This window comes from Sebastes umbrosus, chromosome 7, assembly GCF_015220745.1.
Source record: "Sebastes umbrosus isolate fSebUmb1 chromosome 7, fSebUmb1.pri, whole genome shotgun sequence".
Taxonomy (NCBI): Eukaryota; Metazoa; Chordata; class Actinopteri; order Perciformes; family Sebastidae; genus Sebastes; species Sebastes umbrosus.
Genome location: NC_051275.1, coordinates 21,160,864 through 21,187,520, shown reverse-complemented (window position 1 = coordinate 21,187,520; position 26,657 = coordinate 21,160,864). Strand labels below are relative to the sequence as shown.

Genomic DNA, 26,657 nt, shown 5'->3' with positions numbered 1-26,657 from the left:
TCAAGGTTGTTTTATTTATTTTTTATTTGAGTAAAAATGTTCTTACATTATAACTTCTAATAGGAATTTCATATTCTGAATTGGTGAGTGCCACATTGTCTGCACCACAGTGTGTTTTTATGTGTGTGTAATCTTCACAACTGTGTCCACATTTCTGTGAGCGTGTCCAGCTAGTCCTCAGTCTTGGTGCAGTCATACGGTTTCCACCACTGAGCAAACTGTAGGACTTTTTTTCTCTGGTCATCAAAGTTCTCTCTAATCAACTTTCTCCAACGTCGCGGCTCCAAATCCATCATGCCTCCTACCACTTCCTGTGAGGGGAAAGAGAGGTTTGGTCATGTCGAAATATTGCTGTAAAATTAACTGGAATTAATTTGTCATGGCAGAAAAACATGACTCTCAAACATTGCATTTGTCATTAATGCATCTTCATCAATACAGTTGTAGCTGTGACCCACAGTCACACATGTACGGTAAAGTTTTGTGAAATTCCTGGAACAGAGACTTCAACTAGCTAAAGAAAAAGAGGAACACATATTGATTTACCAAGTAGTCTTAAAAAGGTACAGTGTGTAAGATTTGGGGATCATCTAGTGGTGTGGTTGCAGATTGCAACCAACTGAGTACCCCTCCGCTCGCTCCTCTCTTTCCAAGACTGCAGTAACGTGAGCAGCCGAGTGTAAAACCATGGTAATGCCGTTCGCCTCGCTCAGAGGCCATCCTTACCATAATAACACTACTTCAGGAGCAACGGAAGTCAGACGGCGGCTGGCGGTGCTGAACTCTGCGACTTACGTTTCACAAGCATGTCGGAGAACTACGGTGGATTTCAGGTAACGTAAAAACATGAAAGGATCTCTCTAGAGCCAGTGTTTGGTTTGTCCGTTCTGGGCTACTGTAGAAACATGGTGGAGCAACATGGCGGACTCCATGAAGAGGATCCGCTCCCTATGTAGATATGAAGGACTCATTCTAAGCTAACTTTAACACGACGATTCTTAGTTTCAGGTGATTTTACACAAATGAAAACATAGTTATAAATATTATATTCTATTTCTGCCAATAAATCCCCCTAAATGTTACACACTGTTCCTTTAATGCACACACTGACCTTGCCGAAGTAATGGGGGAACTTCTGTTCATTTTCAATGACATGAGCGAACCCTCCCTGGAGCCCAAAGTCGACTGCAAAGTAGGGCAGACCTCGAGGAACCTAAGAGGCATTAAAGGAAAAATGAATAACAATTAACAAGGATGGGAGGGTACAAGAACCAGAAATGACAGACAGAGGTAAAAGACAGACTGATATAAAGATAGACAAAGAAGAAGAAGACATACAGCATGGCGGATGTCTTTCTTAGAGAGGTCGACGACCTTCTTGTTCATGGCCCATTCCTCATCACAGTCCATGATAGCTTTCTGAAGGCACACAGAAACTGTTGTATTACCACACAACTCAAACCTATCCCTACAATACTACTTTTTACAGTGTAAAACATGACAAAATTAATCCGAATGATGAGAGTCAACACACACAGACCTTAAAGTATATGGGTGCCATATCGCCCAGTTCTCGGGGTAGTGGGATACACTCCAGGACCATGTGTTGTCGTTTGCGTGGATTCATGTGTGTTTCCATGAACACACAGTCCATCTCCTGGGACTCAAACATTCGCACCAAAGTACGTCGGAACAGCTGAGGACAGCAAAGAAGCACGGAAGTGAACTTGATTACATTTTAATCACTCTTTGTTTGAAGTAAACACTGAAAATGAAAGCAGCGTGTGGTTCTGATTATATCTACCACTGCTGTGAAAAAAAACAAGTCATAGAAGTTGGAATTTGCTACTTGAGCCTTTTGGACCTGGAGCTCTGATTCGCTAACCTGCATTTCTGACCAGACATCCTCATCCAATCCGGTGGCAGAGCAGTGATGCTGGAGAGGACAGATACGACAGTGTCCCTCTGCCATCGACAATCCCGCATGAAGGCTCAGGTACACCTGGACACAAGATGGCAAACACACACACGAAATGTAAAAATGCGTCAATTTGGGGTTTTGATAAAGACAGCACTTGTAGGAAATTATTAATATTTTTCAACATTATTTTACATTTATTTTATATTATTTTATCATTAAGCCATAATAAAAATAATTGTGGTTGCAGCCCTATTTCAGGAGAAAATCTGCAAATGATATCTGAAAGGCATGAACTAGAACGATTTACATGTTTGCTTGATAAATTACTTTGATTATCATAACTAATCAATTAAGCGACTAATGATTTCAGCACAAATTCCCATGCCCTGCATCCAGGATCTCTTACCTTGCTCCCTATTGCCACTATGAGGTGCTTCTGGAGCTCTTGGCTGCTGAAGCACTGCTGGCATTTCTCCATGGAGGAAGCCATCCTCCTACTCTCCCCGATGGCTTTGCTCCTCATCCTCTCCTCCTCCCTCCCCTCGCCCTCCCGCTGCGCTGCACTCGACACAAACATGTCATCCAGCGTGTAGTTGTCACCGTCTGTCTTCCCCATCATCTGGAGAGTCGGGTGGAGTAGAAGTGGTGGTGGTGGTGGAGATGACAGGGACAACAGAGGAGATACGGGAGAAGAGACGGAGATGAAGGGAAGAAGAGAGAACCGGTGAGAAGTGTGATCATTCTTGGCCAAATCTGGTGTATTCTCTCCAAAAAAAATTATGAGGGAACACGCTAAAGTTTATATGTAGTGTATTTAAGTAAATTATGAATATGTTTTATTGATAAGGAGACTAAATGTAGCTTTCACTTTTCATTTCAGGCTTCAAACTAAAAGGATTCTGCACTGGCACTTCTTAAAAAAGGACAGAAAGTCATGGCAATCCAACTGTAGAGATATCAACTGTCCTTCGAAACTGGCTGGTAGCTTTACTAATTGGTGTATGTAGGTGCTGACGCAATATTACCGTCTGTGCCGTTTCCAGTGTGTGTGAGTGTGTGTGTGTGTGTGTGTGTGTGTGTGTGTGTGTGTGTGTGTGTGCGTGTGTGTGCGTGTGTGTGCGTGTGTGTGTGTGTGTGTGTGTGATGTTCCTGAACTGCCCTGTATGTAAGTTGGTCTCTGGTGTGTGTTAACGGTGTGAGGCAGGATGCCGAGTATCGACTCTGGTGTTTCTACGTCTGAGTCTTGTCACCATGGCGACCGGGCAACAGGTTGGAATCCGTGTGCATGTGAGAGAGCGAAAGGCGAGCATGGCTGAAGTGTGTGTGCATGACTCGCTGTGTAGGAGTGAGTGTGTGAGTGAGAGTGAAAATTGGATTAGTTTAGTGACAGTGTGGGAGGGAATGTGTGTTTGTGTGTGTGTGTGTGTGTGTGTGTGTGTGTGTGTGTGTGTGTAGGAGTGAGTGAGTGTGTGCAAAGGACTGCACCTAACTGTGCAGCAGCACCTGCTGCATTTGTCCAGCAGCATCACACATACTCTCACACACGTACATGCAGATTAATTAAGACATAATAGTAATAAATACTAGTAATAAATCTTTTAATGTCTTAGCTAATAATAAAACATTCTTGTTGCAATTTAAATTATAGATTGTGAATTCAGCATGTAGCGGGAGAGTGGAGGGGATTTACATATGTCTGGCAGACGACTCATGTTTTATTAAAATAATACACAACATTAAATCTCCAGACATTGCTAGTCTGCTTACAGACTTTGTCTCTGACCAATGGATAAAACCGGTATTTATAGAAGCCCTGCCATGGTAACTGTAGATGTATTTTTAGTGTCACTCTTTGTAGGTGCAGAACGTGTGCGTGTGTCTGTGTGTATTTCTATACACATGCATGTGTAATGAAAATATGAGTGAGTGCTTGAGATTGTGCGTGTGCATGTGTGTGTGTGTGTGCCAGTGAGTGAGTGAGTGAGTGAGGCAAAGTGAACGAGTGAGGGGCAGAGGAAGTCGGAAAAAGGAAAATCACGGACAGAGCTAAAGCATTTGTCTTTTTTTTATTGCCATAGCAACTCCTCCAAACCCCTTTGTTTATTAATGCTTCCTTTTCATATACACACACACACACACACACACCTGTCAGTAGGATTTTACGCACACACACACACACACAGACACCTGTCAGTAGGAATTTCACACTACTTGTTGTCATGTTCCTACCTACAGGGAGAGAAGAAGTAAACAAGAAGAAAAGAGAAGAGGGAGAACGTGTCTCGGCTCATGGAAAAGTGCAGTCGGTGAAACCGCTGATAGACTGACACACGCACCACAACCTGCCAGCACCCATCTGCTGCTGTACGTCTATTTCAAGCACATGGTGGAGGAGAGAGAGTCGCAGAGAGAGAGAAACAAGTAGATGTAAGAGTAGTAGAGGATGGAGAAGAATGGATAACGACACAGAACCAAATACAATCTGACGGAACAAATCCTAAACGTCTATTCGTTCTTCCTAAGAGTATTATAATTAATCTAAGTGATCTTTCACATAAACACATATACATATAGTACCTGAGTAGATTTGTACATTGTGTGTTATGTGCTGGTGTTGTGATAACACCAGCTCTTGGGTTGCCAGGCTGGGGAATCAGTGATTTGAGCCCAAAGATGCCAGGATCTTATTTATCTAGGTCAATAACTGAAAAGGTAACCTGTGGAGTTTTTGACCGAGCCATTTTTATATGAGTGAATGAATAACGTTTTCTTACCTTGGAAGCCATGCGAGAGTAGAGGGCGTTCTGATCCTGTGCAGAGCTCATCTTCTCCCTCCTCACCATCTCCTTCAGACCCACGTTGTCGTCATCCTGGAAGTAACGCACACGCTCCCCGTCAACATGGGTCTCGATCTGAAGAGAGAGGGAAAGAGAGACGAATGAGAACAAAAATAGGCAAGGAGAGACAAGGTGGAGGACAGGTAAAGTCACTGGAAATTGGGTCTCGAATGTAAAAAAAAAAAAAAAAAAAGACACAATCATAAAAGTTATTCAAATCACATCCTAAATCACATCCTTGAAACTGAGAGACAAAGGACAGTGGGGAGAAGACGAGGACAACCTGGAACTCTGACAGCGAGAGGCTGATCAGGAGGGTAACAGAGGACGAGACAGACAGTAAAGGAGACTCAGCCACTTTATAAATTCATAATAACCATAAACAGAGAGTGGACTGGAGAGCTTTGTTTATATTACACACGTTTCAACTCAGAGTCAGGTGGAGTCCCTGCTCTCATTACACACTGTGATGAATACCAAACGACATGGAACAAATAGAAGGACTCAAAGCCTTTGTCCTCTAGCTGCAACAGTGTGCAGGACCCTTTGTCTTTGTCCTACTTGGTGGCTTTCTGGTGTGGTTCAAGATTTATTTTTACCATCTAAAAAACATCCCTTCCTGCTGCCCTGTCATTTATTTTTCCACTTTCATTTCACTCGTCATCCCTCTCTCTTTACCGCTTTCTTCTTCCGTCGTCCTCCGTGGGGCTCCTGGGGTCCAGAGGGGGCATTGACTGGCCAGGCGCGACCTGATTGGTCTGTTCTGAACAGCAGGACTTCCTGGTCTTCACTGGAGCGACCTGTGACCTAAAAAAAAAAAAACATAGCCAGGTCATTTCCACTTTTGTTTGATTTTGTATAGCAATGCACAAGACTATAGCAGTATTCCCAAAGAGTTGAAATATCTTTATATCTTTGTGTATTCACCTTTTGTCAAAAAGGTAAAAAGCTAATACCTCAATACTAATGTTCGATGATGTAATGATGTCTGCAACCAATGCCAGTTCAGAAATGCTACATTTGCTGATTATATTTAACATGGATGACTGTATTAGTAACCACAGGCTTTGATCCATAGACTGTATGTAAGAAGTGAACATAGTCACTGTTGATGTCACCCATTGGTTTGTGGACCACGGTTTTGAAGCCTCGAGTTCGGCATTTTGACCCTCGCCATCTTGGTTTTTCTAAATAACTTTCATGAACTGAAAACACACTGTGAAAGGATTAAAGTTGTAAGACGAAAACGAGGTACTATCAGGACAGAGGAAAGTAGCTGCTGCCTCACCTCTGGCTCATTCCAAAGAAATGCTTTGAGTTTCAGAAGGGCTGGGTTTAATCCGTCATAAACAGTCAATCTAACTACTCAATTTTCTAAATATAGTCATACTTTGTGCGTTGAATTAGATTAAAGTTGTCCCTCTGTGTTTGAGAAGTTATAGAGAGCACTTGTAAATGACAGAGTGGTGCTTTTTTCCTTACAAGACCTGACTTCTGTTCAAAAACTTGAGTGGTAGAGTGACCTGATAAAACTGCTGCTTCATTGCCAATTTCGTACTCAACACATGTCCTCCCCGTTTATAAAAAGATCAAAAAAGTTTGCTTGTTATGAGTAGCTGAAGTCTGTGTTGCACAAAGACTGAAGTTTGACCTGACAGGTAGAGACAGACAGCCAAGAAACAAGAACAAGGTGGGAGTAGCGGAGAGGATGGGAGGCAGTCACAAGAAAATTAAACTGGACTGTCAGAAACAAAATGATAGAAGAGAATATTTCCCCTCTCCGGTCGACACAGTAAGGCCTTTCAAGGCTCCACGCGCAGTGGAAGTATGAGCCAGACAGGCGGCAAGAGTCAAAACACTGAATAGTGAAGACAAGCCAAAAGTCTTCTATAACAAGACGGATTGGAAGGAGCTCCAAAGAAGTGCAAATCAACAGCACTCCATCTGTAGTGCTGAAGTACCTCTCAGCTGATGAGTGCACTAAAACCTAAGAATTATGACATTTTCTCAGAAATGTTGCTGAGGATTTCACCCCGGTCTTCTTCCATTTGGACAGGACGGCCTGTAGCGGGGATGAATCTGGCCTAACATGCAAATGATGATATACTATACAGGTTATATAAATAATCACAGCCTGCTTTCCGTGTGTTTATAAAGTTGTCTGTAGTCTGTTCGTGTCGGAAATAGGCCTTCATTTATTTCTGCATGTGTGTGTGTGTGAAGCCAGAGAAGGCATTAGCAATGTCAAAGAGAGGAGATAAAGCAGTGCTGAGGTGTCAGGGCACTGCCATTGCTCACTTGTTAATTGCTTGTACTACAAACGCAGACAGGATGGCACATATAATCTCCCTGTCGATCTGTCTCTTTCTCATTCTCTATAACACGTAAACACGGGGGGCATACTCCGAATGACCCCTGGTAGGAGAGAGTCGTCAGCACGCTGAAAGACATTTGTTTCCCATTAGGGTCTGCTAAAATGCCAAACAGGAGCCGCTTCCATACAGGCATCAAGACGTAAGAGCCGAGCAGCAGAGAGATTTCAAACAAACAAATTCCTTTTAAAAAAGCAGTCAGACGTAACAGCGAAGAGTTTAGTTTCATCTGAAGACGAGTGTGTGTGAGGCACTTTTCTTCCCTGCGCGGTGAGAGAGATGGATGCTGCTGCAACCTGCTGTGTGTGTGTGTGTGTGTGTGTAGTTTTAGAAAAGATACAGCCCTGAGTGTTTGGATTAGCATTTAGACTATGGGAGAGGAAAACGATTCAGTGTGTTTGTGTGTGTTAGGTAAAAGGGCTATGTGTGAGTCTCTGTATCTGTGTATTCCTGTGTGTGCATGTGTTTACATGTGTGTATGATTTGAGAGTGGTTGTGTATATATATATATATATATATATATTCAATTTAGAATGTGTCTCTATCTGGGAATTTAAGCGATTACACATGAAAATCTGCAGTGTGTATCAGTGTGTGTGTTGGATATATATCTGGGGGAAATAGCGCGTGTTTAACAATGCAGCACAATGTGGTCTTATTTAGTCCATATCTTCAGTAACATTGTCCTTTTTTTGCACGTCCTGTATTGTGAGCCTCTATGTTGCAAGTTTTTAATGGTTTTAATAACTTCTTTAAATATTAAACTTTGTTTTTAGGGTGACTAAAACATCTGTCCAGGGACTAAAGAGGAAAAATAGCCTCCTGTGCACTGTCCCTGTTAAATAAACTAATAAAATAAAAAAAGTAAAATAATATAAATAGATATCAGCACAGGGGAAAACTGCTCTCATGAAACAGCAAGTATTTAGATAGCAAAGAGACAGATCAAAAAAAGGAAAGGAGGAGAAAGAGAGAAATTGACCAGGGGAAAACTACAGTATTTCCAAGGAAAAAAACTCCTCTCTATTATTCCATCTTTTTTAAACTCTCTAATCATTGTTTCCTTTATTGGGGTGAGGAATTGAATGTGTAAGATGTAAGTATTTACAGACCTGCTTTGATTGAGCCGTTTCTTGTAGCTGCTTCATTCGGGCGGCGTGGCTCTCTTTGGCTTTGTGTGCTGCATCCAGCTGTGATTTCAGCTTCTCAACCATGGCCTGAAACACATACACACACACACACACATAAACAAATTCAACACAGGTGTACAGGTTTTTTGATAACACACAATGTGTTTACACAGTGTTAAAGGAAATATAAGAATGAAGATGCCTTCTTGGCCTTTTTTTCCTGTTTCAAAACTGACATAAAGCCTATAAAAGTAGATCATGATAGATACATTGGATGGCTGATATCAACAGCTGTTATTGGATCATCATATAAATATCATACGGTTGGATATGATGGCAGATATTTAAATATAAATTGCCATCTGTAAATGTTTTAAAAGCTGCATTTTAACCTATTTGTGCCCAAAGACAACATTTAGAATGATAAGGAAAAATGCCCCAACATTTGTTCTGATGTGACAACAGTCCTGGTATGGACATACTTTGGGCAAGAATCTGACAGTATGACTATGACATTTCTAGATCACATGAAAAATCACACTTTTACTAATAGTCAAAGTAAGGATCTTTGAAAAATAAAGAAAAACGCTAACATTGTATTTATTAAATGTGTTCAATATGATTTTTTTTTGCACTGCATATGTGTGTATATCTTTGATATTAAACTTGTTATGAGTTCATAGATACCAAATACTTGATTGTGCTCCTTGTAGTTTCTGAGATACGGACATTTTCTTATCCTACTATATCTAGTATTTGGGCTCATGGGACTACTGTTATAGAATATAATAGTCTGTAGCAAAGACGTGCCTAAAGACTAGATACAGTATGATAAGAAAAACTCACTTTTCAGCCAAACGATTTGACCGATTTAGAAAATGTCCAGAGAACACTTCTACCAAAGTAAATTCAAAAATTCAGTTGCGGGCACAAATGGGTTAATATATAGCTATCTATTCATGTTAAAAAAATGTTTTCTAGAGTTTTTTGACAATCGTCAAAAGACTTTGAGGCTGAACACTGAAACTACAGGGGACAGAAAACATTTGTCTCAAGCACACAGAACCTCTTAAGCCATACTGCTGCTGCAGATATCGATACCTTTATGTACAAGACATAAAAAGCAAGTGCATGACTGTTAAAGGCACTTAACACACACAAAGTGGTTTGGGAATATCGGTTTGATTGCTTTGTCATGTAGGGAGATGCTGGATGTCAGGTTGGTTGATAACACTTAGTGTTATAGGTGTGAGTGTGTGTGTGTGTGTGTGTGTGTGTGCACAGTGCGAACGTAAGTGCGTGTGTTGTAACAGACAGCTGTGTAACACTCTCTATAAGAGATCCCAATAGCACGCTTAGCATTGACAGGTGAAGACAGACAGAGGGGGAGTTAAGTGCACAGCTCAATGAGCGCTATAAATCAATGGATCCCCGTGAGCAGTTAAATCTACACAAAGAGTCAAAGCAAATGTGCTGAGAAAAAGTAAATCATAAATATCACAATGAGTAACAGCTCAATGAACATCTGTAGTTTGTTTTTTACATTAATTAATATATTTTAAATGCTTTTATCCTACGCCTTTAAATAAAGTGATCAGTAAATAAAGTATGTAAATATTGTATATAAGACGATACTTGTGGTCGTATTATATTTGAGGACTAAACAGTACGGGTACATACAGTACTTAACATTTAATCAGGAGAGTGTTGGACTATGGGTTGTTTGTAGTCTTAATGTTGCTGAGCTAGCGAGGTTTCTTCATTTATGGTTATAGTGCGTCTTTTAGAGTTAGTCGGTCCTAAAAGTGTTTATTTAGCCCAGTTTAAACTACAGGAGATTCTGACGACGCGCGTAACGTGGAAGTAAATTCCTGATGAGTGAAAATGAGCCGGCAGAGTCTCCTAATGAGAAAATCAAAAGTCCAAACCAAGAAATAATAACAGCCAGTGAAAATGACTCTGACAGGAGAGTGTGTGAGTATATGACTGATAGACAAGCTACACAAATATGGGATTTATGTTCTACTTTAATGGAAGTAATTTATGTTTCACTTTTATAAGAGAAAAGGTTTCAGAGATAAGGACTTTCTTATCCTTGGGCTAATAGTATCTCAGGGACACTTTCCCACAAGACTAGGCTAATAGGGTTCCTACGGATTAAGGCAAGTTAGATAAAAGACTTTTTTAATGCCACTCAGAATGAAATTTAAGACCAACTTTACAATAATTAAAATTGAAGGAAAAAAGACCTAATCAATTACTTAGGTTTAGGAGTAATTTTAGGTGTACACCCAAATGTTGTCCGGAGATTTGTTGCTGCTTGCCCTGATGCAGGTATCGGAGATGGGGGTGGAGGCGTGGAGGTAGAATTTATTTTTATATTAATTAATTCAATGCCTATTAAGACTTTGTAAGGATCAGCTGGAACCCTGTAATCATTTTTTTCTCATCTTAAAAAAGTATTTTTCTTAAAACAGGTGTTGTAAAACGACTAGTCATCTTATATTCAGGGTTGTCTCATTCAGCTTCATACACACAGTATCATAACAATAACCTACTCACCGTGTTGCCCATAATCTCTGCCTTCACCAGTTTGGCTCCCAGTCTGTTCATATCCTCCTCTGACAGCAGTGGAAGCTCCTCCTCTTCCTCCTCTTCTTCCTCACTGTCACTCTCACTCCTAGTTAAAACATGAAGAGGAGAGTTTGAAGGTCAAACCAAAACCAAGAGGTAGAAAGGGAGATTTAAAAGGCAAAGATTACCAAACATTTCCTTATTTCAACGACAATATGCAACCAATTTATGGCAGAACAAATTCACAACCTTAACAAGTAAATCTTTTAAATTAAACGCATCTGATGAACAACAGGATATAATGACTCCATCATTCCATCCTAATAATAGTCCTAAACCCTCTAATGGGAAACTTATTTGTGAAGGTTTTAATTTAACCATTTAGTTGTTTCCTTGTGAGCTCTCACACTGTTTATCTGCTATGATTCATTTGAGTCTTTGTGCCCCCCCAGAGATCATTACAGCCTTGCCTGGGAGGATCTGAGCTGCAGCCTGGGAAGCATCGTTCTAGGCTATTACACTTCTCATAGCCTCATTTCATTCTGCTGCCACGCTGCAGACTCATTTCATGCTGCAGGGGTTCTGGGTGCTGGTTTACCCAAACAACTTAGCCTAATGAGGCAAAACACAGAACACACACTAAGGAGGCTTTATAAAGCAGTGATGCTCTGACATCTGGACTACAACCGCGCTGTATGTTGGACTGCCATGAAAGTTGGAAAACGTATACGAAGCAATCAGTTGACGCAGTTTCTGTGCAATTAATTTGTGTCGCAGTTCAGTTTCCCTTTAAATGAGACAGAAACACTCATGTATGCTGCAGATATAGCATACGGAAATGGAGAGGAAGATGAGAGGCAGAAATTCAATTAAGAAAGAACATGAAGAAAAGGACCAGGGTGGCATGGTGTAAGGACCTATAGTATGTTACTGTACTTTCAGTATTTAGTACAGTAAATACTGTGTGAGGGAACTGAGAACTGCTGCTTTATAATGGCTGAAAAACATCCATCCATTGACTGATGGTTGATATCAATAACACAGAATAAACAGAAACAATACTGAGACAATTACCCTGCAGGAGTCATTTACAACTTGGGTTAAAGCAAGAAACGATGTAGACTAAAGACAGCTTATGTGTATCTAAATATCTGAAACTAAACAAAGTGCTTTAGACACAAAGACAGCTGTTGAGATAGAAATAGTACAGATGATAACCTGTGACTTACAGAGTGCAGAGGCCTAGGGAGTTTTTCTGGGAATATCAAGACTAATGTTCAAAAGCAGATAAGCACATCAATGGTTCTTGCAGGTCCCCTTGAAACTAACCCAGAACATATGTGAAGACACAGACATGTTTTATGGACGGGATTACTGTGAGATAGTCTCTGAGGAGGTTGGCAACGTGAACACATTAACATGACCGAACACTGATTGATGCTTTTATGCACGGTGTCTTGAAGTTCCATTAGTAGTTTTTCTTGCGTGTGTGTGAGACACCATTACGAATCCAACTTGTATCCCAACATCTACACATGCTGCCAAAAAGGACATGATGATTAAATATGCCTTATTTTGTACTTTTCTTACACAAGGAATGACAAATTTATTCCCTTTCCGTTAAGATGATTATTTGCTATACTTAGAAAGTCACCATCTCGGTGTTTTTGGCTTTGAATTGGAAATACTGCAAGAACTCCCACTGCAACATATGTGCTAAACAGATATAAAGATGCTCAACACTCAGTCCATCATTTTTTATGTGGTACTGACTCCCAAAGGAAAATGGAAAAACAAATTTTTCAGGATGAGACTATGAGAAAAAAACAAACAGCAAAATGCTGGTTTCAGTGATTTAAAAGTCAGTTGTCAGGGGGTTGAAAGAGTGTGTTTATGTGTATGTAATAGCAAAGCTACTGCTGTCATGATTGTGAGTGACATCCTGTTTCATGTGGGTGGACGATAACGGGATTGGGAAACAGCAATAATGGGACTAATTCTTTCATAATGTCCACCCAAACACATACAACTGGAATATTCAATCCATGCGGTGGAGTTCGCCGTCATTTAGCAAACCACGTTTTAAAGGCAACAAAATAAAAACCCTTCAAACCTCGATGTCGTTGCAGCGGCTTTATCACCACACAGACCATCTTGAGGAGCAGTTACAGTTTTCCCAGGATCCCTCTCTTTCTCCTGCTGCGGTTTCTCAAAGCTGGCAGATTCGCGGGCAGGATTGTTGTTCTTCTTCCATGCCGGCATGCTGGTGTTACGTGGACCAGAGTCTTCATCGTCAGAGCTGGGTTTCAGGAAACCTGTTGACGGTCGTGGTGGACGAGGACGACGCTCTGGAGCTGCACAGGAAAGAAATTACAAAGCATGTTAAGGCTTCCAAGATATCCTGATTTGTGATATTAATTAAGCAGCTTTGTCACCAATGTTGTTGCTATTTTTCTAAATTACTTAAAAGAAAAAGAGCACAAGGTTTAACCCACATGTGTGCAAAACTTGACTTAGACATCTAATAGAAAAGGCCTTGACATCAACCCACCTTCACCACTGTCATCGTCCTCTGAGGGTTTGAGGAAGCGGCTTTTAAGTGACCCAAAAGAGGGAGAACGTTGACTCCAGTTTTGTCCTGATGATGATGCAGCACTTTCTCCATTTCTTTCACTATCCCTATCTCTCTCGCTGTCTCTGTCCCCATCTCTGTCTCTTTCATTATCTCTTTCTCTGTCTGTTCCTCTATCCCTCTCCCTCTCACTATCTCTTCCTCCATCCCTCTCCCTCTCCCTCTCGCTATCTCTTCCTCCATCCCTCTCCCTCTCTCGATCTCTTCCTCCAGCCCTCTCCCTCTCTCTATCTCTTCCTCCATCCCTCTCCCTCTCTCTATCTCTATCTCTTCCTCCATCCCTCTCCCTCTCTCTGTCTCTATCCCTCTCTCTAAACCTGTCTCTGTCTCGACCTCTCTCTTCCTCTCTGCCTTGATATCTTTCTCTGTCCGTGGGTGATGAATCTCTTTCCCTTTCATTTCTTCTCCACCGATCTCTCTCTGCCCCATCTCCATCTTTTCTCCTCCATCTCTCTCTGGCATCGTTATCTCCTTTCCTCCACCCGCCTCTCGCTGCTCTGCCTCCTTCTACTCCTCCTGCGCTATATCCATACACAGCTATCTCAGCATCTGCAAGTTTTTGCTGAAATTCTTCCATTGACTGTAAAAAAGAGAAATACAAGGCATATTAAAATACTTGAACACTTTGCAATTAAAATCTTCACAAATGTCCAAACTGTCCACCTGTGGCACTTTATAGAAGGTCAAGTGGAAAATAAAAAAACAGTTATATCTAACTGATTTAAGGTCAATTAGTTTCATAATTCCCAGCAGGTTACTATGACATATTAAAAGGGTTTTGTAGCTTGCCCTCTGGTGTGGTCTATTCTACAGATGCTTGTAATGTAGTTTAAGAGGAGTCAGTTAAGCCTAATTGTTGGCTTTGCTTGCTTCCTCACTAGCCTGAAAGCCAGTTCTTTAAACAAACTAATTCTATGACTAGCCACGTAGCATTAGCTATTGTAAAAAAGCAAATGTGTAAATAACAACATGGTGTTATTTACCTACAAGATACTATTATAAAGTTGTTAAACAAAATACTAACATGAGAAACACAAATCAATCGCCTGTATCGAATGATGAGTCTCAAATCTGTTAAAATGGGTCCTCAATTTTCACTATCTACTCAGCTGTTTTTGGGTAATCTCCACTATAACTACCAGAATTAACATTATGTCGCCTTAAAGCTTATACTTAAACAACGCATACATACAAAAACCTCTCTGGGATTTGCACAAAAGCATCCAAACACACACACACCATCAAGATAATATAGAGTTACACAAATACCAAATAACTCCTGTACGTATACAACAATATATATTGAAAATTATAGGTACAACGACAGTATATAAGATGTCTCTGCTTTGCAAGGACAAACACAAATGAGGTGCACTGCTGTGGCTGGCTGACAAAGGAAATAGAAAGCGCACACACACAGATATACACACTAGTTCTGACAGTTTCTATGCCATCAACTGGAAGCACAAATGCCGACACAGCTCAAAGTGACTTAACAAAGGACACCGTGTGCGTGTGTGTGTGTGTGTGTGTGTGTGTATGTGTGTCTGTGATGTCAGACAGCAAAGAGATGGATTAATAATAAAACAAGGTATCTAGACACATCCCTCTGTCAGTGGTGAGCAAGCATATGTGTTTGTGTGTCCTTGACATCTGAGTGCATTTACATTAACACAGTATAAGTCAGAGTAACTATGAATCAATATTTTTATGTCCAAACCTCCATTTACAATCAAATGAATATTACGCAACGTCTTCTATTTGGTGTTTTTTTTCGCAGAACCGCATGCGCCTGCTGAATCATGCATGCAAATACTTAATTGCTGCCAGTGTGCCATCAGTTCTCACCCCGTATCTTTCGGCCACAATATCGTTGAGGCTGCGCTGCTGCCTCTCTGCCTGCTCCTTCATCCTTTGGTAGCTCTTCCTCAGCCAGCCCAGACCTGCATCATTCACGACTGGGCCTCCTGGGAGCAAGGGGAGAAAAACTGTTACAAAGACGCATTAACAAAAACACAACTTTTCTGTGCCTGTTAATTAATTCTGAGCCTTCAGCGAGTAAGTAATATCTTCCACATTGTCATTTTACTGTCACATCAAGTAAATAAAATTATACAAATGCAAGTATTAGATGCCGCTTCACCAGCCAGAGATCAACAGAGGCGATGAGTAAAAGGTAAACAAAAAATAGATATGAAGAAATAAAGGGAAAAAAGGAGACAGTAAATAATGAAGCCACTTGAAATCTTCCTTGATGAAGAAAATCTAATTCAGTACTACCTGTTCCTGACATCATCTGAAAATGTATATCAAATAACCAGAGTGGTATGGTATTACAAAAAATGTTAATTAAGAAGGGGAGGAATTGGGGAAAGAACATGAGTAAAAGTTGCTTGTTGTGAGAAGCTGAAAAATAAATCTAATCCTTAAAAAAAATCCCCAAAAAAACAAAAAGGAAAGGCAGATCCAGGAAAGAAACAAGAGATGACTTAAGAGAGGAAAAACGAAGGTCAGGATAAAGGAGGGTGAGAAGAGAAATTTAGTCTTTAAATCCATGGGAAATAAATGTTCTACAACAGTTCACACAACTTCCAAGAGAGATAAAGCAAGACAAAATGTACTGACCAAAGCCTCTGGTCAAGGTCAACACTGACGACATGGCGATGTTTAATCATGTGCAGCTCCGACTAGAACATTTGACCAGTGGTGATAAAAGGGCTTCTACTGTCATCAAACACAGACCCGGCTCTTGTTGCACCACTTCAAGCTGCACATCATCACTTTTTCAAACTTATCCCGATGCTGACCACATGTCACCTGATCATTAACCAGCAAGTGTTTCCTTTACTTGATTTATTTTAGTTTTTTTTCTGAGCAAAACGAAAAGTATCCAATGCTGTTTGCATCAGCTTAGTTTGGCTTGCTGTTAAAATAAAGCTTACAACAGAGAGGCCATGCCAACTCTGGAGGGAACTGTACTTCCCGTGTAGAGATAAGAGACACATGGCACACATACACCTGCATTTGCTTGTCAGCTTAACACAGCTTACTCTCCGTCTGTCTGTCTCTCTAGCTCTCTCTCTCTCGTTTTCCCCAAATCCCTGACTCACTCAGAAGCTCTTCCTTGCTCTATCTGTCAAACCTCCATGTTGACTTTTCTGCACACAGAATTGTATTCAGGTCATTCTCTGATTTTAAAATTCAGTTCTCTTTTTCTCCTGCACTTTCAGCACACCGAAAAACTTTACAACTAATTCCCCATCCGCTTCCCATGGGAAATGGTTGAAGCTGTGCATCCCCAACTTGACAGGAGCTCCCCTGTGACAGACCTACATCTCGTTTTGAGCAAGACTGTGACTGTCATACATAATCACGCAGATCATTTTTGATAGAACAGAAAGATCGCTCTTACATATCTATTAAAAACACAAAGACACTAGCACATGTAACTTCTACGCCAACATGGATGAGAAGTCCATAGAGTGCGTGGAAAAATGGAGATTTAAACATCCACAATTCACAGCTCGGTAAACTGAGGAGGATTGCCAATATTTATAATATATATTAGAGATGTACATTTTTAAGCTTCTTTCTTTACAGCCAACATTTCAATCGCCAAATCCAGTGAGTAGCTTTAGTGATAATTCACGCACTGTTCAAGTCAAGCGTATCATTTTTCCATGAACACCTTGTTTAGGCTGGCTGGTCTGAAGAGGAGGAAAGGACAGGAAATGAGAGAAAATGAGGAGAAAAACAGTTAGAGGGAAGAGTGTGAAGTGCTGTAAGCAAACATGGGAGTGTATAAGCAGTGTGGTTGTAGGGAGCGGTAGGACCCATCTGAATTGCATCCTGTTTTTCATTTTATTTTTTCCTTCGCTAGAGGGGAATAGTGAGGCAACTCTAGTCTACTGAGGCAACTTTTTATCAGACACACTGCCTCCACTTCAATGGATTTCTGGGCTCGAATGTTGAAAAATAACATCAATGAATAAAATCTGGAGTGAATTCTTTATTCTGAGGTGCTGAGACCAAAAGATGTTTATAGTATATTGTACATGTTCTGCTATGCCATTACCTTTCTTTGCTGCAGTACCAGCCGTCTCCTTTGGGGGCAGACCAGTCCCTCCATCTTTCCAGAATGGGTTCAGCTCCAATTTGTGCAAACCAGCCTGAGGGAACCAAACAAACACACATACACTTGAAACATTTCTGTATACTGTCAATAGCTCAACAGGGGCACAAATAATACAAATCCAGACAAAAACAAAAATAAGTACACAAACACCACAGGATACTGCTGTCCAAGAGGGGACACCCTCTGTTACCTTGGTAACCACGCAGTTGGGAAAATGAGGAGAGTGACTGCCAGTGTTTTTTTATAGGATGCAATTACATGCATACACAAACATTTGCTTTTTATCTCCCTCTCACACGGACATTCAAGTAGTTACATTAGGATTCAAATAACAGAGACATGTGAATCTGCCAACTGAGGACACCATATACATCAGAGGAACCATATGGCTGTCCATACCCTCCCCCCACCCGGGCCGACAGTGGAACAAAAACCACAGTAGAGGGGGATTGGATGTTACAGATTGGAGAGAAAATAGGGTGAAAACAACACACACACACACCTGTTCAATGGCCTGAGCCTTTGCCCTCTCCTCCTCTTTCAGTCGCTCTTTCTCAGCCCTCTTCTCTGTTGTGGACGTGGTGCTCATTGCCAGGAAGTCAAAGGTCATCCATTCGTCTCTCTACAGGACAGAGACAGACAGTGTGGGGGGTTAAACAGAGAAAAAGAAAGATATATAGATTGAGTGGCTGATGCTATGAGTAAGATTGGTACTAAGCAGATGAAGCAAATAATGCATGTCTATATGTACAAAACCTCTTCATACTAGGCTTGCCGCAGTAGTCGGGTGTTACCAGTGTAACATATATACACACTAATAATCACATTACCTGCCCACTGCCCTCCACCATTGTTTTGCTTTTTTTCTAGAAATAAAACCCATTGAGTTCATTTTCACGAATCAGCGCCGTGTTATTAATAAATAGTGAGACAACGGAAGCTACAAACAGAGATAAAGAGTCTGCTCTCTACGGAGTCTCAGCGCAGAGTAGCAGGAGTCAGATTTCACACACGGGACGAGAGAGAGTTGACATACAAGACAGTGGCGGAGGATTTGGTGTTGAAGTGTAAAGAAAAAAAAGTCTATTTGGCAATAATTTGGATTTAAACCCAATGTTAGGAGGGAACCATAACGTTAATGAGACAATCACCGTGTGAAGGACGGGCGAGCACAGCCGGTTTGCGCGGCGCAGCGGCTCCAGGTGGAAACCTGCGGCCCTGCAGTGAAAGCTGGATCGGAGAGGCCAGACACACAGCCATCCAACGTTAAAGATCAAAGTAAGCGCTCTACATATATTGAGCGTCATCTTTTCCTGTAAAATATCCGGTGTAATCGGTAACACCGGTGTTGTTACAAGTTTAGAGGTGGGGAAATTTCCTCACCGTCACACCCCTACTTAATATCTCTAGATACAGTATTACCTCTAGACACTTTAGCTTCTTAATTCATCTCCACTGCGGAAAAGGGACTTTACTATTGTCTTGAATTTAGGAACATCTTCAGTGAAAATAAAACATGAAGTATCTGTAGGACCAGGTAAGGAAGTTACCTCGACATTCTGTGCTGGGCTGGGGTTGCTCTCTGAAGGCTTGGACTGATCAGGAACCTGCCAGGCTTTAGCAGCTTGTGTCTGAGCCGAAGATTCAACCCACTCATCACCTGAGTCCTGACACATAGAGAGGGAGAGAGGGGGAAATGAGTATGAGAAACTATCATATTAAAACAAAAGGCTGTAAAATGAATAAATGAAGGAAGATGCCATCCCTGTAAAATAAAGAGTTGTAAGGAGTTCTACATTTCACTTTACAGCTCACCAGGAATGGTAGACTGGTACAAGATTTTCTGCCAAGAATAACTTTCATACAATTGTAAATCACCATTTCATCTAGCAGAATTTAAGCCACGTTTATATTACTTTAGTTAATAACCAGTTTAGCAGCATCTACTGGCACTATTCAGGTGTTAACCTGAGACCTTGTTTAAAGGAGTCATGCAGTGGAAAATAACTTAATAACCCACCTCTGAGCTGTCATTAGAGCCATCTCCTGCTTCCTTCTTATCCTTCTTCTCCTTCTTGTCCTTCTTCTTTTTCTCCTTTTTCTTTTTAGATTTCTTCTCTTTCTTCTTCTTGTTCTTTACAGAGCCCTCCTGTAGATCCCATGAATTATGTTGTTTTCATTGGTTGTGTTATTGTTTGTTATCAAGATGCAATATATTCATAGAGTCAGCCCTAAATCACACAAGCTATGCAGGGCTATGTTTTTTTGCTTCGTGTGTCTCCATCTAGGGGTGTATATTTCACTAACGTGTGATTGACGACACTATCAATCATCAAGATATTCCCATTTCTGTTTGTTACAATTGCACAAATCTGTCATGAACAACCATCTTCAATCTATAAATTACTGTATCATGTTGCAGTCCGGCAACATAGTCACTACTGTTTTGAAGTACAGTTCAGTTGTGACTTGGCATGCAGTTAATCTAACAATTTACAGCATTACAGTGATTACTCAGTGAAAAATCCTTGTATCTTACGTCCTCTATCTCCTGCAGCCTCTGGTTGATCTCAGGGAGCATCCAAGTGTCCTCCCCTCTCTGCCTCTTCAGCTCCTTCCTCCTCTCTTCCTTCTCATACTGCTTCTTGGCCTGAATGGCATAATGGAAATAAAAGGGATTATGCAAAAGGCAAATCAGTACAACAGTTCAAAGTAAGGGTGCACCAGCATTGGCATTTCCAGACATATCTATCGAAGCGGATTCTTTGGGCTGAAATTATTGATATTATTGATTAATGAAGTCCACAAACAGAGACATTTGTCTCATTACGAAAGGAACGAAACAGTCTTCACATTGTGATTTTGTGAAGCCTCGCCGGTCCTGTTTCCAGGTTACATGGTGGAGAGGAGGTCGTGTCGCTCAGGCTCTAGCTTGACATCCTCCCATCTTTTTCATACACTGTATGTTCACATTCTGTGTATCATTTTATCATATGGATTGTCTGTATTGTAAATGTATTATGTTGGTCTTGCTGAGGTTTCTTCCATTTTTTTCCCTGTTAAAGGGTTTTTCCTTATCCAAAGCGAGAGTGGAAAATTACAGACGGTGTCATATGTTGTACATGATTGTAACGCCCACTGAGATAAACTGGTGATTTGTGATATTGGGCTATATAAATTAAATTGACTTGACATGACAACGCTGATACGAGTTATGAGTTGCAAATATTTGAGCATCTAACTTCTTTAAAGCTGCACACACATACTGTATATCTTTCGGCAGCAATGACAATGATGAGTTCTTAAGTCTTTCCGAGCCAATTCCTCTTCAAATTCAGCATAATGAATCAGACCCAGCTTCACTCTTTGCTTTTGACCAGTTCAAGCACAGATGAGCCGGGCAGATAATGTGTGATTACAACCTTTAGTGCTCATCTCACAGGAAGCATCATCTGCTCTGGTGTATCATTGCAAACACAGCTGCACAGCACAAAGATAACGCACAATTAAATACCTGTGTACATATGTGATTACACACAACGAGGATGTCCTAATCTTTACACTGGCGGGGGACCAGTGTATGGCTGCAACCATGACATAAACCTTCTACAAAACACACACAGCAGGTCTCCTATCTGACCCCAGCAGTGTTTGTCCTGTCATTTCCTGCCTGCAGTTTTAACAGTATCCGCCTGTCCAGACACAAACATGATCAGGTTAATGTGAAGACACATAGGTACTGATTGCTTTCCGAGAAATAGAGAGACACAAAGATACCAAATCATGTACATGAACTAAGACCAAGAAAGTGGATCATATCAGTCCAGTTCTGAGGTCTCTACACTGGCTCCCTGTCTCTCAAAATACTGCTGCTGGTTTACAAAGCACTAAATGGTTTATGCCCAAAATACATTTCTGATCTCCTGCTATGTTATGAACCATCCAGACCTCTCAGGTCATCTGGATCAGGTCTGCTCAGTGTCCCCAGAGTCACAACTAAACATGCAGAAGAAGCAGCATTCAGTTTTTATGCACCAAATATCTGGAACAAGCTCCCAGAAACCTGCAGGACCGAAAATCAAAGCTTAAAACTTTCCTGTTTGCTGCTGCCTTTTATTAAACCAGATAATGATCTTATACTGCACTATAACTTTTACTCTTGTGTGTTATATTCTATTTTAGCTTTGATCCTAGCTTTTATTTTAAGCTTGTTTTTATTTTCTAACCTTTAATGTTTTTGTAACTGTTTTAATTATGTCTTAATGTTGCACTTTGTCTCAATGTTCCTGAATGTTTATGTAAAGCACATTGAAATGCCCTGTTGCTGAAATGTGCTATACAAATAAAGCTGCCTTGCCTTATTTAGAGGAACTTTAAGATATGTTACTCTCATATATTGTTTCTTATTTGTCTTGGCTTTTACTGCTATAATGCTATGTATTTATATGGTTCTTATTGTAACTAAATAGAGAGAGACACAAAGAAACCAAGAGAAGATAGTGTTGCTTGAGCATCTAATAGTTAGCCTACTTAGCTTGTTAGCTTCCATTGGGACTAAAATACTATGATTTAAGCCGTAACTGGCGCCAGTAAAGCTAACCTGAGATTACCGCGTAGTGTTGTTCGCTACAGATGTTACAGGTCATACCTTTTCTACCACTTCTTGCCTCGCTTGTCTCTTATTCTCTTTTCTTTCTTCAATGCTGCTCGAACTCTCAAAACTGGCTCCGAACGCCGCCATGACAACTGTCGTGAAGTTTGTTGTTGTTAAGTGTCGTAAAGCGTCCGCCGTTTACGTCAACCGTTGCATTGTGGTTCTTGTAGTGCAAAAAAAGACAACACCATAAACTGTATCTGTTTCTGAATCAGAATCAGAATCAGAATTGTGTTTATTGCCAGGTGTAAGAGATTTACACTAGGAATTTGCTTTGGTTATGTTGGTGCAAGTCAAACAGTATAATAAAAGAATAGATAAAAACGTTAGAATAAAATAGAATTAAAAAAATTGAAATTCTAAGAATATACAATATACAAAATAAGCTATAAACAAAAATAAACATGATATAAACAGATAGTGCAAATAGTGCAAATATTGCCGGAGTGCAAACAATCAGGTTGCAACAATCAATTTCTGACATGATTAACCCTTTCATGCATGAATTAGGATAACCTCAGTCAGGTTTTTTTTTTACTAAATGTTTTATTCATCTTTAGGCATGAAAAAAAAATATTGACTTTCATTTTTTTTAAAACACACAATTTTTCAAGGAGTTTTTCACATGTCCACTTTGTTGGACAGCATGTGTTTACGTTTTTCAACTGAAGAACTATGTTTTTCCAAACCAGTGAATAAAATGATAAATTGTGTGAAAACTATAAAATCATATTTCATATCATATTTCAACATATTCTAACACTGTTCAATGCAATGCAAAAAGGTAGAACCTCGCTCCTGATTCCTCAGCCTCGCCCTTCTCTTTTTCTGCTCTTTGCTCCTGTCTCCTCTCTCTGTCCCTCATTCAGCTTCTCACTCTTCACTCTTCAGCCCTTCCCCACCTCCCTCTGCTGAACTTTTTTTTCAATTAACATTCTCTATAAAAATAACAGAACGATATTATCCATGGATCTCCAAATACTCTCTTTCAGCCTAATTCAGCAATATAATCTCTTCAGTTTTACTGACTTTTGCATCAGTTCACCAAGTCTATCTTCTATGAAAATTGGCAAAGCACCCAGGACACAAAGCCACAAGACACCGCATGCGGATGTACTTGATCATTCTTATGGGTAAATATCACATTCGTTGTAGAAGTGGAGAAATAGTTAAACATCTTCTGTTTGGTTTATAAATTATTTCAAATTATTTTTTCTCTTCATTTAAGAAAATGTACACTGGTAAAATAACAAGAAAGATTTGTAGGGGAAATATCTCGTTTTGATTCATGCCCCTTATTTTTGAAGTCCTTGCTGCTCTTTATTTTTGTTTTTGTTCTTATCTATGCCCAGTGATTAAGAAATTACTGTTTATTTATATATTCCTACAGGCCAATGTAATTTTACATAAAAACCCCATATTTAATTTGTTTTAATAACATTATTTGTATATTATATGTAAGCTATGTATGTGTGTATACAAGATCTTGTATGTTTTTTAATGTGTGTTCAATAAATAAAATAAATAAAATAAAAATAGCACCTATCCAGTATATAGGAACATAACTATCCAGTCCATTCAATTGTCCCATCTACTGAATACCAGTGTAACAGGCTGCATTCACATAGGCTATATAAACTAGACTGTTTACTATGAGGGTAGAGGGTTATTATCTGCCCATTAATACAGAACATTGGCATCTTGTTATGTGTAAAGCTGCAGGAAACAGGACTATAAATCCAGTTTTATCTCAGGATGTGCTTGGAAGTAATACATATTATTTCATTATAAATGTCTCTTGACTCCTGTGAGCTGAAGACTTTAAATGTCTTGTAGCCTGTGAAATCAATGCGCTATACCTGGGGGAGGAATACCTTTAAATTTCAATTATCACTCCAAATGTCAGGCAACAGACTCAACAACAACAATACATGCACAATAACACTACTACACACAAATACACACATTACTGTGCATGAAGCCACTCTCTCACATACACACACACACACACAGAACAGGCTGCTTCACCCTAATCAATAAACCGCTGTCAATAAAACAGAACAAACCATCACTCTCTTCAGCACCAGTGTGTTTGTTCATGTGGGTCCCGGAGGATGAAGGAACCAAAGAGGGTAATTTACTAGGAGCCGCTGACCAATTACCAACCTGCCAGAGGGGTTACAACAAATAACCGCGCTACCCTCTGCCGCCATCAATACCCCATTACCCTACAATTCATTGTGGCTTTACAGCCGTCTGGCAAAACTTGTCATGTTAATAGGATGTAGTGTGAACGTGTTTGAGTGCAAGAAAGAAAGAGTGATAAAGTCTTACTTTAGTGTTTCAAATTATACCAAATGTAAATTGAAATACAGTAAAATAATAATATTCGCTCCCTCTCTCTCTCTACTTAGATTAGTGACTGTATGACAAAAAACATGTCAGTGAGAAGCAAAGGCTCTCCTAAAAGTCATTTAAATGTGTTTAAGCTTTACATCTGTATCCCCTTTTCTTGTCAATAAACACATACACCGATCAGCCATAACCTTAGGTCAGCATGGGCACCCTGACCGGTCTGCGGCTACAGCAGCCCCATACGCAACAAACTGCGATGCACTGTGTGTTCTGACACCTTTCTATCGGAACCAGCATTCACTTTTTCAGCAATTTGAGCTCCAGTAGCTCTTCTATTGAATCGGACAATACGGGCCAGCCTTCGCTCGACACGTGCATCAATGAGCCTCGGGTCTGACCTTGTCGCTGGTTCACCGGTTTTCCTTCATTGGACCACTTTTGGTAGGTCCTGACCACTGCAGACAGGGAACATCCCACAAGAGCTGCAGTTCTGGGGATGCTCTGACCCAGTCGTCTAGCCATCACAATTTGGCCCTTGTCAAAGTTGCTCACATCCTTATGCTTGCCCATTGTTTCTGCTTCCAACACAAAGTTCAAAGTTGAAAATGTTCACTTGCTGTCTAATATAGCCCCCCCACTGCCAGGTGCCATTGTAACGAGATAATCAATGTTATTCACTTCACCTGTCAATCGTCTTAATGTTATGGCTGATTGGTGTACATACTATATCTGATTATTTTCATGCAAAATGCTTTTACAAGGACTGTGATGTAAAACCTATGATAACACATTAACTTTATTAATCAATGTACAAATACAGGGCTCGGACGTTAATTTATCACCATGAGGTGCTTCCTCTGTCAGATGCATTTTTAAAAGGAGAAAAAAATATATAAATTCCGCTTCTTGAATGTGAACAAATCCCCCCACAGCCTGAAATGCCAGGTTACACATTGGCCCTTTAACTTGAAAAGGTCGGGCACACACGCCGTTTACAGCTTAGTTACAGCTCAGTGAATTCAGAGCAGACGCTGAGGTCAGTGGAAGAGCAAAGTAGTGAGATAAAGATTATTGTTGGCAATCCACTGTAAAGGGTATGCACTGCTGCGTTTGTACCATTGGGTTACACAGAACCAGAATATGTAACATAACCTGTGCTTTTATAACATCCTTCTCAAACTATTCTCTGGGTTTGTTTCTGTTAGCTGCATTTATTTACTGTTCAGGCCATGTAACTGTCAAACCTTTCTAGGAATGATGCAAGAAGTAAGCGCACAACAAAGGCAGACCTTTTGTAAAATCATTACATTTATTTCACTTGTCTGTTCACTTTTCTGCATTTAAACAAATAAAGGATCCTTTAATTTAGTCTTTGTTTACATTGCATTAACTCTCGTTTGAATATGTATTTGTGGCCAAATTAGGTAACACTTTATAATATCCATCATTAATAAATGCTTAATTGATAGTTGATTAAACTTTTGTTATTTTACTGTTAACAAACAATGAATTTATAATTAATAATGTTTAATAAATATTAGTAAAGCAGTAATTTATTTGATTTTATCATTAGTTTGTGTAATATGAAATAATAGTTTATAAATTATATATTGTATCATAGCTGATAAGAGACGATAACAATTACATTCTGATTACATAAAAAAATATAACTCTATATTGCTGGACACATTATAACATTTTATATACCATATTAAGTATTTGTTAATAATTTGTAAACTTTTAAGAAATCATTTGTAAAACTTCTATAAAAATGACATAGATAGCAGGACCAGAAACCTTATTAACCATCGACAAAGCACTGACTATATATCTAAATAATGTTTATAGATGCTTTACAAAGTATTTATTAACCATTTAACAATGTATTTTAATCACTGGTTGCAACTTTATAATAGCTATCCCAATTATGTTTATAGACGATTTACAAATATATATATTTAATATTTACAAACCATTTATTAACCATTCACAAATACTTAATATAGTATATAAAATGTTATGTGTGCAACAATAAACTGATAAAATC

The 26,657-nt window shown here is 39.9% G+C and overlaps 1 protein-coding gene across 1 annotated transcript; it reads right to left on the bottom strand.

Annotated features, from left to right (window-relative positions):
- On the bottom strand, nucleotides 1-22,382 carry cwf19l2 (CWF19 like cell cycle control factor 2). The gene is made up of 19 exons (XM_037774901.1): nucleotides 22,250-22,382; nucleotides 20,141-20,251; nucleotides 19,622-19,750; nucleotides 19,152-19,268; nucleotides 18,104-18,223; nucleotides 17,542-17,635; nucleotides 15,315-15,433; nucleotides 13,386-14,046; nucleotides 12,948-13,188; nucleotides 10,823-10,940; nucleotides 8,243-8,347; nucleotides 5,437-5,565; nucleotides 4,696-4,833; nucleotides 2,328-2,540; nucleotides 1,886-2,002; nucleotides 1,541-1,696; nucleotides 1,339-1,419; nucleotides 1,112-1,213; nucleotides 1-311 (listed from the first exon to the last, which is right to left on the bottom strand). The coding sequence occupies exons 1-19, from the start codon at nucleotides 22,340-22,342 to the stop codon at nucleotides 171-173; spliced, it is 2,985 nt and encodes a 994-aa protein (XP_037630829.1). The 5' UTR covers nucleotides 22,343-22,382; the 3' UTR covers nucleotides 1-170.
- Between the last annotated feature and the right edge of the window lie 4,275 nt (nucleotides 22,383-26,657).